The 15000-nt window shown below is 40.3% G+C and overlaps 1 protein-coding gene across 1 annotated transcript in view; it reads left to right on the forward strand.

The window, feature by feature from the left end:
* The window catches only part of LOC137649737 (ovochymase-1-like), a 51319-nt gene extending 36943 nt beyond the window's left edge, over positions 1-14376 (forward strand). Inside the window, exon 5 of the mRNA XM_068382688.1 lies at positions 14080-14376. Within this exon, the coding sequence (XP_068238789.1) occupies positions 14080-14328 (249 nt within the window). The 3' untranslated portion in view covers positions 14329-14376. The remainder of the gene's footprint in view (positions 1-14079) is intronic.
* Positions 14377-15000: the final 624 nt, after the last annotated feature.

Consider the following 15000-nt stretch of genomic DNA (forward strand, 5'->3'; position numbering starts at 1 on the left):
CTATGAGAAAAACAGACACATTATTTCAGGTTCAATGCGACAGGAAATTTCCTGTTCTACTGATACCACACCGGTTATCAGTGAACGGTAAGAAAAAGATATATGTTATTTTAGGTTCTTGTTAGTGCGAGGGGAGAGCGAAGATACAAGCATAATATATACACAAAATGGAATGTCGTTACCATGTACGATTGTGTGACACACAGTTGGTACACGGCTCCCCCCCTAAAAATGACATACTGTACATGTTAAATAGGGCGCCCTGATCTAGGGAGGCGAACTGTAGGCGGGTCATCTGGCAGGAGATACGCAGGTTTGAGACGATCAATGGAGACCCAGTCTTCTTTGACACGAATGTTTAGTAGGAATGCTTTCGGACTGCGTCGGATCACAAGGAAAGGGCCCGTGTAAGGGGATGTTAGCGGTGGCTTGCTAGTGTCGTTGCACGGGAAGACGTGCATTGCAGATTGCAAGTCTGTCGGTATATGCTCAGATATACTAAATCTTGCAATCCATCCTGAGAGTAAGGTAGATGTACATGTGGCAGACGTTGCAGTTTCCATGGGAATGGCTTCAGGCCAACGAGTAGAGCGGTTGATGACAATAAACAGGTAACGATGTCCTTGTGATGTGGGTAGGGGGCCTACAACGTCGACGTGAATGTGTGCGAAACGACGCTGAGGTTGAGGATAGGTGCCCACTCCTGAATCCGTGTGTCGATGTACTTTAGAAGTTTGACAAGAAGTACAGGCGCGGACCCAATCCTTAGCATCCTTAGAAATGCCGTGCTAAATGAACTTTGTCTTCAGCAGCTGTGCAGTAGAATGGCACAAGGGATGTGAAAGGCCGTGAATGAAATCAAACACCTGCCAGCGCATGGGAGCAGGAATCCAACGTCGCGGTCTACCAGTACTGACGTCACAGAGGAGGGTGGTGTTGGAGTCTTCAAGGGGGAAGTCTTCCCAACGGAGGGACGTGCAGGATGTCCTACATGCTTGATACTCTTGATCCTGTCATTGGACTTCAGCCAAGGCGTTGTAATCCAATCCCAGTTGAACGGCAGCCAACGTGTTTCTTGACAGGGCATCGGCAACGGGATTCATTTTCCCAGGGACGTATTGAAGGGTGCAATTGTATTCAGCCACGGCGGAGAGATGTCGGCGTTGACGGATGGACCAGGCGTCAGACTGTCGAGTGAAGGCGTGTACCAGAGGCATGTGGTCTGTGCAAATGACAAAGGACGTACCTTCTAAGAAATGGCGAAAGTGACGGACAGTCGAGTCCATCTCCAGCAATTCGCGATCGAAGGTAAAATAACCCGATTCTGCCTTCGACAGTTTTCTGCTGAAGAAGGCCAATGGGCGGGCCGAGCCATTGACCACCTGCTCGAGTACTGCACCAATAGCGACGTCGCTGGCATCGGTGGAGAGAAGGAGAGGGGCATGTGTGATAGGAAAAATGCGAACCACAGCGGTTGATAGGGCCTTCTTTGCATTGCAGAAGGCCGCTTCTTGAAGGGGACCCCACTTCAGGTCCTTTGGCTTGCCCTTGAGGGAGGCGTAGAGGGGAGCAAGAGTGGTGGCAATGGCTGGCAGAAAACGGTGATAATAGTTGATCATGCCCAAGAATTACTGCAGAGCTTTGACGGTCGAGGACGCGGAGAAGTCCTGAACGGCTGCTACTTTATCAGGGAGGGGATAGACTCCTTCAGGAGTGATGCAGTGCCCTAACAACGACACTTCGTTGGCGCCAAAGGTACACTTGTGGTACCGGACTACAAGGCCGTTTTGTTGCAAGCGATCGAGCACGATGCGCAGGTGACGGAGGTGTTCCTCTTTTGAGGAGGAGAACACAAGTATATCGTCCACATAACATACACAGAAGGGGAGGTTCCCTAAGATGCCATCCATGAGACGTTAAAACGTGGTCCCAGCATTACGAAGGCCAAAACAGGAGTAATTGAAGGTGTATGTACCAAACGGAGTGGTGATGGCGGTCTTGGGGATGTCTTCTGGGTTCATAGGCACCTGATAATACCCCTTCAGGAAGTCGAGCGTAGAGAAAACCTTCGCTTTGTGCAGGTAGGTCACATTGGCGATATTTAGGAGGGGGTAGTGATCCGGTTCTGTTTGCATGTTCAGGCGCCTGTAATCCCCACACGGACAGAGGGAGCCGTCTTTCTTCAGAACAATGTGTAAGGGTGACGACCATGGGCTGGAGGCCTTTTGGCAAAGGCCCATTTCCTCCATTTTGGCAAAAGTCTGTTTGGCTGCCAATCGTTCCGGTGCCATACGTCTGAATTTTGGGAAGACTGGGAGTCCCGTCGTCTTCATATGGTGATAAATACTGTGCTTGGCAGGAGCCGTGGGTGTTTGGCAAAGTTCTGGATGGAAAACTTCCGGGTACGACGTGAGGAGGTGGGTATAGACATCCGTGGATGCGCTGATGTGGAGAGCGAGGTTGGAGGGGGCGGGTTAAAGAGGTGTCGACAAGGACGAGTCTGCGTTGACCAATCGTCGGTGGGCGACATCTACCAGAACGTGGAAATGAGTGAAGAAATCCGCACCGAGGATTGGCAATGTGACGTCAGCAACGGGAAACTTCTAATTAGATTTACCGTTTCCAAACGATAACGTGAGGTTCTCGTAACCATAGGTGGGTATCGCAGATCCGTTGGCAGCTACCAAGCGGATGTCGGCAGATGTAGACAGACTACGTCGTGTCCTGAAGAGTTCCCTTGGCAAAAGAGAAAGACAAGCACCCGTGTCTACCAAAAATCGCACGCCCATTTCTGCATCATTAGAAACACAGGAGGCCACCGCCACGAAAGATGGCTTACTTACACGTTTTTTTGCCAATGACAATCCTTGGCCCATTTCTTCGCGGTTGCCGCGAATCTGTTGTGGTAGTAGCAAAACTGCGGCGGATGGGAGGCAGTAAGTAACTGTAGAAGTCGTTGGTTGGGGCGCGATCGAGTGGTGGGTGGTGGGTGGCTTTGTCGCCGCTTTGGCACGTCACAAGGTAGGCGTGTATGTCCTACGGCATTCACTTCAGCTTCGGTTAACGTTGAATAGGCGTCTTGTTTGTCAGGAGTGGAGGCATTGATGGAGGTCTTGAAGTGGCTGTCCATAAGGGCGTCGGCTTTGGTCATCAAGTCCTTTATGGGTAAACTATTGACATTGGGTATGGCAGCTCGCACAGGTTCGGGTAAACGGCGTATCCAAAGGGCACGAAGTAGGTTCACCTCACGAGGAGAGCCATCTGCGGCAGGTTGCAGGCGAGCGATACTGGTCATTTCCCTGAGGGCGAGCGAAGCCCTTTGGTCCCCCAACCGTTGTTGAGAGAGCTGAAAAAGCTTTGCTATACGGGCGGCTGGCGATGGCGAGTACTGAGAGCGTCATACGGGAAGGTGTCCTCCGGTATTGCCGCGAGAACATAATGTGCTTTGGTGGTTGAGCAAGTCACGCCCTTGATGCGAAACTGGAACCAAGCAAACGCCTCTCCGCCGGCGAATGACGAAAGTTTCAATGGGGGAGCCACAGCGCCAACTTCCGTAGAGTCCGCCATAGAACCAACGACGGAGGGGCGATGGGGGTGGAAGGTGGGAGGAGCGAGTCAACTTCCGAGGTCACCAATGTGACGAGCCGAGAGAAGGTTGTGACTCAAAGACAGGATGAAAGCACCTGAGTAACTTTATTACAGACACTCGCCTTTATATACAAAAACTCAATGCAACAGGAAATTTCTTGTTCAACCGACACTGTACCAGTTAACAATTAATGGTGAGAAAAACAGACACATTATTTCAGGTTCAATGCAACAGGAAATTTCCTGTTCAACTGATACCACAACAGTTATCAGTTAACAGTGAGAAAAAGATACATGTTATTTCAGGCTCATTTTAGTGCGAGGGGAGAGCGAAGATATAAGCATAATATATACACAAAATGAAATGTCGTTACTATGTACGATCGTGTGACACACGGTTGGCACAGATAGCCCAACTAAATGTACAATAGTTTTTGGAAAACCAAATTCTTCAGGAATTTTCAGAAGCTAATGTAACAAAAGCTCAGTGGCTCTCTATTTTAATGACATGTGGTGGCTATGCAACAAGTGGAATGATTAAAGCTCAATTCAAGTGTCTTGCCTTAGAAGTGTTGATAAACTCAGGAAAGTTGACAGAAGAGGATATTGTAGCAGTTCGTGAACTTTTGGAGAAGGCTGAAGCAGAATTTGACCTAAGAACTAAAAGAATGAAAACAGAAAGGAATGTAGAGACCAAGATTCGACGGATTGCAGTGGAAGACAATTTGATTAAGTTGAAGAGGATGTCAGAACAGGAAGAAAGAGAGGGAGAGAAGAGGCAAGAGAAATTGTAAGAAGAGAAGTAAGAGAGAGAGAACGAGAAGAAACAGAGAGAGAACGGGGAAGAAAAAGAGAGAGAAGAGGCCAAACAAATTGCAAAACATGCAAGAGAAATGGAAGCAAGACGAGAAGAAAGAGAGAGAGAAGAGAGAGAACAAAAAGGAATGGAAAGGGGAAGAGGCAAGAGAAATTACCAGACATGTGACGGACATGGAAGCAAGATAAATTGCAAGATGGGAAGAAAGAGAGAGAGAAAAAGCCCGACACGCAAAGAAATTGGAGCTCGTGCAAGGTCAGCAACTCAGAAAGAGATAACCCCTGCTATGCACTCTTCCGTATTTAATGTCCTGAATGCACAGAGTTTAATTCAGAAATTCACAGAAGAAGCTCCCGATGAGTTCTTCTATCATTTTGAAACGTTCATATACACGATGGAATGGCCAGAAGATAAATGGTTTGTGTTATTGCAGAGTGTCCTCATTGGAAAAGGATGTAGTACGTATCTTGCCTTGTCTCAGGACCATAGGAAGGAGTATCAAGAAGTGAAAAGGAGCGTCCTGCAAGTGTTTCAGGTGACCCCTGAATGCTATGATGAAAGATTCTGAAGTTTGCTGAATGATGAGAAAATGACTTTCCTTTATTACACTTATAAGGTACGATGATGTTTAAGAGATGGATAGAGGGTGCCAACGTGAGAGAGATGGCTGATCTAGAAGAATTGGTATTACTAGAACAATATTTATGAGGAATTTCAGAACATATTTGAATGTACTTGAGAGAGAGTTGTGAAGAGACTTGATAGAGCCGTTTCGCTGAGAGAAGATTTTAATAATATCAGTCGTAAACCCTACTCAGGTATGAAGTTTCAACCGTTGTTCCAACCAAGTGTCAAGTATTCGCCGAACCATAGAAACTAGTTCAGTAATAACTATGTGAACAAGTTCAATGGTTACAGCAGAAGTACTACCAGTACTGTTCCAAAGCAGAATGTAATAGTACCACAGCAACAATCGTCGAATCGTCCTCCTTCAGGTGTTGTGAAAGATGTGCAGAAGATTAATATTGTCTGTTATGAGTGTGGCATGAGAGGCCATATCAGTAAGGAATGTTGGTTGAGCCAACCGAAAGCAATCGACCATGTGGTTAAGGATAATTCCACTTTACAGAATGCCAAGACGAAGAAACAATCGGGAAAGGACAAAGACGAAAATAAACTAGATAATATTTACTGGACGAACAGGCAGTGGCGATTCTAGGGGGGGGCCAGGGGGGGCCATGGCCCCCCCAGTTTTTTGGCTGGCCCCCAGCTTGGCCCCCCCAGTTTTTGTTTCCATATCCTAATTCTAAATAAGCTTAGTTTAGGCATATATAATAATATAATATAATATATAATATAAATATATACCTTATAAATTATACAGTATACTATATATACTCAAATATCCCATCCTATCACAATAACTAGACGTAATCACAAAAAAAAAAAAAGATGGTAACGTTGCTAGATTAAAATTATTGGAATTTTTTTTACACCTCCGTCCTCCTCGCCCGCTTGTGTTTGTGTGACGCGAATCAGACGCGTATGTTTCTTCCATGTATGATGTGATGATGTGATCAGTACATGTAGTCCGTTTCTGTGAGACTGTGAGCCGGTCAAGTCAGTTTTTACCCGATTAGTGTCTTATTGAGTGTCTAAAGCATAATTATTTGTGCATAAGTGCATTTGAGCATAAGTGGTATTCATTATTTCGTCTCATACAAAGTGGGAGTAGACTAGTGGCTATGAGATATTCGATCTTTATGTACAGTATGTGGGTGTTTCACATAAGAAGCGGATACGAAAATAGAGTAAAAAAATAATTATACGAAATCTTAGAAAAAGAATGAGAAGAATCTGACAGGCGGGTGTAAAGTAGCAAACAATGTACACTAATTTTTTTGTTATATGATGTAGGTCTATATCCCAACTCAAGTTTTAACCCTTCAACCCAGTGTTAACCTTTTCACAAACAGATCTGACAAAAGCCAAATATAAATATTGTCGTTAGCCATATTTGAAAGAAAATAACTAAATAGGCCAAAATACAAGTAGCTGGTGAGTCGGTGACAATTAACCCCATTTTATTTTTACATAGAAAACAATTCCTATAATAATAAAAATCGTCTAGGCCTAATTGTATCATAATTTTTGTGATTCGTGAATGTTGGCAGTGATAGTGTAGGCCTATATGTGCATATATTTATTATACTGTATACATGTTATACACACACACACACACACACACACACCCACACACACACATATATATATATATATATATATATATATATATATATATATATATATATATATATATATATATATATATATATATATATATATATATATATATATATATATATATATATATATATATATATATATGTGGGTGTGTGTGTGTGTGTGTGTATGTGTGTGCGTGCTGTCATCATCTTCTATTCTTCCAGTCGGTAGTCGGCAAAACCGCAAATTTTATCACATTTTTCTGTGGTGACAGGTGTGTTGTGTTAATTGTGAATTACGTGTGATTATTTGATTTAATTTATTTTTTTTTCAGAACTTACTATCACAGATAATTTTATTGTACTATAGACAATCATGGATAAATTTGTAATTAAAAAAACGCAGTGAATGTGATACACCATTGACAGTAAACCTTGAATCTGATAAACCTGCTAAGAAGTCAGAGGGAGACTGTGATCGTGAAAGTATTGGCAATCCTGCAAGATCAAGTTCACATGATCATCCAACAAAGAAACAGAAAAAGGAAGATTCTGCACCAGCTGACATTTCTCAATCTGCTTCTGAGAATCCTATTCAGGTACGATTAAAAGAGTATCCAAGGCATAGTGAAGGAAAGTCTCATGCTCGGTCTTTTGTGGGGGCTTGGTTCGACAAATATGAATGGGCTGAATATTCTAAAGAACGAGATGCAATGTTCTGTTTTGCATGCAGGCACTTTGCTCCACCAACATATGGCAATGCAGATGAAGCATTCATAAAGAGTGGCTTTAGACGATGGAAGAAAGCACATGGAAAAGATGGTGCCATCGAAAAGCACATTTCCTCTCAGTGCCACAAAACTTCTTGTATTGCATGGGCGGACTATCAACGAAATAAAGCTGATAAAACATCAATTGCTCAGTGTATAAGTGAGGCATACCAGAAGAAAGTTCTTGAAAATCGTCATTACATAAAGACATTAGGTGAAATAATCCTGTTGACTGTAACACAAGACATTTCGCAGAGAGGACATAGAGAAGGTGATGATGAACTGAATCCAGGAAATGTTCGTAAGATTCTCAGATTCACTGCTAAACGTGATCCTATTATAGCTGATAGAGTAGAAAGTGGTCCAAAAAATGAAAAATACACTTGTTCTGCAATACAGAATGAGATGATTGACACACTTGCATGTATGGTGAAGGAAGAAATTGCAGAAAAAGTTAGGTCATGTCATTACTTTTCTGTTCAAGCTGATGAAGCCAAGGATGTTAGTAAGGCAGAGCAGTTGGCATTAGTTATTAGATTTTATGATGAAATAGCAAATTGTATTCAGGAGTGCTTCATTTCTTTCACTCAGATGGACTTGTTGGATGCTGCCTCTATCACAGATATTATTTTGAAGAGTTTGGATAAACTGGGGTTGGATTACAAATCTTCTCTTGTAGGATTAGGATTTGATGGGGCATCAGTGATGAGTGGAGGGATTAGTGGTGTTCAGAAACGAATTCGTGATAAAGCTCCTTTTGCATATTATATACACTGCTATGGACACAGGCTCAATTTAGTGTTGATAAATGTTGCAAAGTATGTACCCGAAGCTGCTGAATTCTTTAGTTTGCTTGAAGAACTCTATATCTTTGCTAGTAACTCGGTAGTTCATGAGAAATTCATTTTGATGCAGCGTGAAATGTTGCCTAAAGAACAAGTACGAGAACTGCAGCATCTCAGTGACACAAGGTGGTGGTGTCGGGCCACTTCGTGTGAAAATGCTCTACTCCGTCTGCAATGCATAATGAGACTTTTGAAGGAAATTTCTGAAGATAACATTGGTGCCCGAGCTGTATCCGCTCGCGGTTTGCTTGCCCAGATTGATGCAGAGTTTGTTTACTTATTGCAATTTTTCACAGATATTCTTGGAAAAGTTAATAAAGTGTCTACACAGCTACAGGATAAACAAGCAGACCTAGGAAAAGCAGCAAATCTAATTTCGTCACTCCATGAACATTTAGTTAATGTACGCAACTCTGACTTGAATGACCATTACTCTGAGAAGGTTAATGAACTCTGCAGGAAATGCTGCATTACACCAACAACAACAAGAAAACGGGTAAAGAAACCTCGTAAGCTTGATGGATTTATCGTGTTTGAAACAAGTGGTCAAGGATCTTCTGTTCCATGTCATGTGCAACACATCAGGATTTTCTATGAAGTCCTAGACTGCTTAATTAGTGAATTAGACCGTCGTTTCTCCAAAGAGTCAAATGCAATTTTCTGTGGTATTTCAGCTCTCTGTCCTGGAGGACAGACATTCTTGTTAGAAGAAGACTTGAAGGCATATGCAATGGCATACTCGGTCAGTCAAAATGATTTACAATATGAGATCCCTCTGGTGAAGAAATTACTCACGAAAGAGCCAATACAGCCTACATCCATTACACAATTCCTCTCATTCCTTAGTCCTTATAAGGCTGCATTTGACTGTTTGTACAAACTATTGTTAATATCTGTCACTCTTCCTGTTACCAGTGCTTCTTGTGAGAGAAGTTTTTCAAAAATGAAATTAGTGAAAACATTTCTCAGAAATTCCATGACCAGTGCTAGATTGAGTAATATCGCATTACTGTCCATTGAAAGTGCACGTGCCGAGGGAATTGATTTAGACTGTTTTGTTGATGAATTTGATAGCCGGCATGATAATCGTAGAATTAAGCTGCACTAAATATACGTACTATAATCTACTTCACCTCAGGAAAGGGAAACTCGCCTTGTTGGCAACACTGCATTACTTCATGCATGCTTGCATGGGGTTTTAATATCAACATAATATTTACATTACATTCATAACTCATGATTCATTTTTGTTTTGAAGATATTTTTGCCATATTTTTGCGATTTTGTTAAAAATATATTGCAAGAAATACATATATATTTTTTTTTAAGTAATACGAATAACCTCCATTATCATAATGTTTGTGTAGGCATACATGTATATGTTTTACAAATGCAAGTTATGAAAGTAATGAGGTGTTATTATTGTCATTTGTTATTTCATTAATGACATAATATTGTCTTCAGAGTGCCACCTAGCCACCAACAATAAATGCCCCCCCAAAATTTATATTGGCCCTGAAGTGGCCCCCCCCCCCACTTTCAGAGTCCTAGAATCGCCACTGCGAACAGGATGAACACAAATAGCGTGGATACCTTTAAACCTTATATTTATGAATGTATGTTAACCACAATAGATGGGAATGAGCTGACCCCGGTCAAGATATTGCACGACACAGGTTGTAACCACAGTGTAGAGACACAATGTGTGCACCTCTTCCTGGGGTTTTGATAACGTAGGTCAGGTCACTGATCTTCTTTAAAATCCTGAATGGTCCTTGGACCTTGTTGGTGAGTGGGAATCTCCATATTGGTAAGAAAACCAACACCTGTTGTCCTGCCGCAAACTGTCTGTCCTTAATTTTTATACTGTATCAAACCTTTTCTTCCTTTTACCCTGACTCGTTTTCAGGTTTTCTAGGGAAAATTTCCTTATCTCGCTGATCCTTTTCCTCAAATTCTTGACATATTCTCCATCTGTTTCCTCTTGATCCTTCCATTTTTCCGCCAACATTTTAATCGGTCCTCGTACTTCTCATCCAAACACCATTTCATTCGTGCTACATCCCATGCTTTCTAGATAAGCATTGTTTACTTCAAATAACATCAACGATAGTCCGATGTCCCATTTATTTCCTGTTTCGTTGCAGTACTTTGTTAACATACTCTTTGGGGTTCGATGAAACCCTTCTAATGCATCTTGGGTCTCCGGGTGATAAGCAGTAGATATTTGTTGTTCACATCCAACAGTTTCATTATGCCCTGAAACAATTTTGATGTGAAATTTGTTCCTCAGTTACAATTTCCAGAATACCAAACTTAGTAAAGCAGTCTAGTAATTTCTCAGCGATTACTTTGGCACTGATGTTCCTGACGTGTATGGCTTCTGGGTATCTCATTAATGGACACATCAAGGTTGACATTTATTCGTGATCTTTCTTCATTCTTGGTAACGGTCCCACAATGTCGATCATTACCTTGCTGAAGGGTTCTCCTCGAACTTCATTCGGGCGTACGGGAGCTTTCTTGATGTACTCGTTAGGCTTTCCAGCCATCTTTTAAACGTGCTACGCACAGCAAAATTCGCTCATATCCTTATGCATATCAAGCCAGAAAAAGTGTTTCATAATCTTTTCTGTAATCTTCCTTGTTCCTATGTACCCAGCCTCGTGTGCTATGGTAATCACCTGTCTTCTCAAGGGTGCGGCAATTAATATCTGAGGGTATAACCCCCATCCAGCATTCCCAGGGATATCTGCAGGTCTATGCTTTCTCATAAGCAAGCCATCCTTAAGGTAATAACAAGTGGGAGACTGTTGCACCTCCGTCTCATCCACTTTTATGTTAACGTCGCATCCTTCCGTTGCATTCATATCAGCCTTTTCCTACTCCCATGTCCTACTTCTAATGCTGACTTTTCTAATTCTTCTAAATCCATTGCTTCTTTGTCTTCTTTTTCATTCATCTGTCATTCCTCTTCCCTCGGGTTATTTGGGAGTTCTCCTCTTGCGTACCATCATGGGAATCCTCCTCTGAGAATAAATCCTCCAAGTTCATCGCTCCTTCGGATTCTCTGTCTTCTTCTGTAGCCACTTTCTTTGTCATACTCCTAGTCGTCACACAACTAGCAAACAGATACGGGTAGTCTTTCTTGAGTTCAGTCATAGGACTATACTTCAATGATATTTCCGTTACAATGGGACAAGGCACAAACGGCGCTCCACCAACCTCATTACCCAGCAGAACTTCTACTCCCTTAGCAGCTATTGAATCTTTTACCACAAAATCAAAATGACATGTCACTAACTCACATGGCAGTTTCAAACGACAAATAGGGATAACCTCCTCCCCTGCTATTCTCTTCAAAAGGACAGAATCTCCTGTGGAATGATCTATTAGAAAATTCTAGAAGTATTAAGTCAATATATATAGACCCTAGGAATGCATAAGGAGAAGAAGTGATCCAGCCTATCCCTTTAAAAGAGCCAGAGTGTACCTGGCCTCTCTCCTCTCAAGTGTGTGTCCTCTCAAACGTGAATAAGTTTTTTACCCAACGTATATCATGTATAGTGTAGTTCAAATGCTAGTGAAATTTTTCAATGTTAAATCAAGTGTAGTGTGTTGATTTAAGTACATCAAACATACATTTTTGTAACTGGCCCTGTGAGATTTAGGTAAAACAGTGAAGTGTATTAATTTTGCTTACTGTTCGGTAGCCTCATGTGAACCAAAAGAGGTAAGTGTAACAGTTATATATATGTAAATTTCATTTAATGTTTAATCATTAGAGTGTTAAAGTGTAACTCTTTTCATTAATTATCAAAATTAAATATTCTCATAAATTAATTCCAGTGTAACAAGTGATTGTATAATTTTCATAGAGTAACATTTTCTTGTCTTAGTCTAAGGTTTTCTTCAGATTTAATATTTCGAGTGATTTCATTTTGGTGTTAATTCTTCTGTATTATTGTTAACTTTTTATTTAATATATTTATTTTATGTGAAAATGAACAGGGGAGTCTGGAGCTGGGGAGTTTATATATATATATATATATATATATATATATATATATATATATATATATATATATATATATATATATCTTCATATTTATTCTTATATATATTCATATGTATATATGTACTGTATGTATGTATACATAAAGTCCTCGCAGACATGGTTTCGGCTGAGTGGCACAAGTTCGAATCTCTGCCCAGGCAAAAGCTATTACCATAAATAAATTCCAGTGGATATATTCCCGAGGTAGACTTCGGTATTAAATTCCATTGTGGGTGATATTTACATTGATCAAAGTCACAAGTGTTAGTGATATATATTCATCTTGAATAACAGCGTGTTGCAAACTCACAATTCAGCTATTATGGTGGAGATGGGTTTATTTTAAGTCTAAGAACAGATTCCTGAATTCTACAGGAATATGTACGGTGACTTGTAATAAACTTATATCTCTCTTGATAGTTCATTTGGTAGAGTCCTCACAGGCATGGATTCGACTGAGTTGCACGAGTTCGAATCGCTTTTGCCCAGTCAGAAGCTATTACCATAAAGGAATCCCAGTGGATATATATTCCTAAGGTAGAATTCGATATTAAATGACACTGTCGTTGATATTTGCATGCATATATATATATATATATATATATATATATATATATATATATATATATATATATATATATATATATATGTGTGTGTGTGTGTGTGTGTGTGTGTGTGTGTACGCATTAAATGCGTGTAGATTTACATATATATGATTTATGTAAAAATATATTGTATAGGAGTGTTTGTCTTTTTATACGCGTGTGCGTGCCTGTGTTTTTAACAATCAAGAACATGAAAAGGCCGCCTATGTAACATGAAGAGAAACTGAAACATAATACATTAACCAATGCAATCCTCAGGTTTTTATATACCCGTATACTGTATATTCAGAAATGTTATTAAAACGTATACATTCCTGTTGCTTGTGATTTTGCTAATCATATTTTTAAAAGTGCAATCTGAATGGTAATGAAAGGAAAGTTTCTCTCGTTGCATTGTGGGCTCAGGGTCTACACTCGACCGACTCCTAGAAAGCTTTTATGCCCATGAATGAAGCAACTTGAATATCTTGATTAATGAAGTTACAGAAAGAGACTAAAGTTAAATCTCTCTCTCTCTCTCTCTCTCTCTCTCTCTCTCTCTCTCTCTCTCTCTCTCTAGTGCATAAGTCCTTACGCAAGTCTTGTTCTGACCTCGTTGTCATTATCACAAAGGCAATATCTTCCAACCAGGTGCCACGTATATCTAAACTTCAATGGATAAAAAGTTATTCTCCTGCGTCCCTTAACGAGACTTCGGGAATTTTTCTTATCAGTATTTCAGTACGGCTGCTCTTAACAGAATGTTCAAACTTACTTTTTTTCCATTGAGTGTCAGAGAGTTTTAGTAAGTGGCACAAGAAGAACCTACACTGTACCTTTTAACATCTCTCTCTCTCTCTCTCTCTCTCTCTCTCTCTCTCTCTCTCTCTCTCTCTCTCTCTCTCTCTAACTCTCTCTCTCTCTCTCTCTCTCTCTCTCTCTTTGTGCAATAATTGATACAGTAATAAAGAATAAAAACAATTATTAGTTAATTACAGTTTATATACGACGATACACCCATTATAACCAAAGAAATTTATTCCAAGCCTATAGCATACCAATGCTAGATGAAGGTTTATTTTCCGTATTCTAACTATAATATTTAATATAATTGTATTACATTATACTTTACTGAATAATGTAAGACTTCCTCGCCCTCTAATAACACATATTATTACGATTCATATTACTAGGCCCCGGAGGACAGGAAGATCAGACTGGACATCGGAAGGCTCACTGTCCAGAAATCCAGGAAATGCTTGCAAGCGTACGTGGTTGTCAACAGAGATGGAGACAAGGATTACCCAGCTGCCACCAGTGACCTGTTTTGCGGGAAGGCCGGTGGAAAGTCCATCACCTCGACGGGGAATCAATTGAATGTGGTTTTCGACGGAGGCCGGAAGAGGCTTAAGGGAATGAAAGCCTACTATAAGGTCATCTAAGATAGCCTGATGAAACAACTATTTCAAATAATTGTTAAGGAAGACATAAATGATTTTACGCCTTTACTTGTTACATCTTTCTTTTTATACTTAGACTAACTTTCAAGTCTCCAATTAACTAACATCTAACAAACAAACAATGGAAAAGAAAGTACTTATGTAAATTATCTTATAAAATCTAATCTTTAATGCAGTTAGTGTTTAGACATTCAATGTAGAATCAAGATATATATCATCAAAGTACACATCTATTATTATTACAGATTTTTGCTGCCTATAAGCTTATAACTAAAGTTTTCGAGGTCTAAATTAGTAAAGTAAAGCATTTTCAAGTTCAAATAACAAATGGAATAATGTGCATAACTCTGAAAACATTACTAACATATCTGTCCTCAAGATTTTATGCGGCACAGAATCTTTCCCTTATAGTAGAATCCAAATGTCATTTAAAGAGAAGGACGATTATCTCATTTCATTAAGTCAAGTCTAATTACTTCCATATTAAAGTAATGGTCTCATTAAATTTTGAGCTTCATGGCTCTGCCGGACAGAAAAGGTTTGAAGTTTTAATATTCAGACCACCATTAGATGTCGAGTAATGAAGTCTTGATTTGACATTGTGCTCACCATCTAATATTTCATGCATACATACATACATACATACATATAGGA

The sequence above is a fragment of the Palaemon carinicauda genome, chromosome 11 (genome assembly GCF_036898095.1).
Source record: "Palaemon carinicauda isolate YSFRI2023 chromosome 11, ASM3689809v2, whole genome shotgun sequence".
In the NCBI taxonomy this organism is placed as follows: Eukaryota; Metazoa; Arthropoda; class Malacostraca; order Decapoda; family Palaemonidae; genus Palaemon; species Palaemon carinicauda.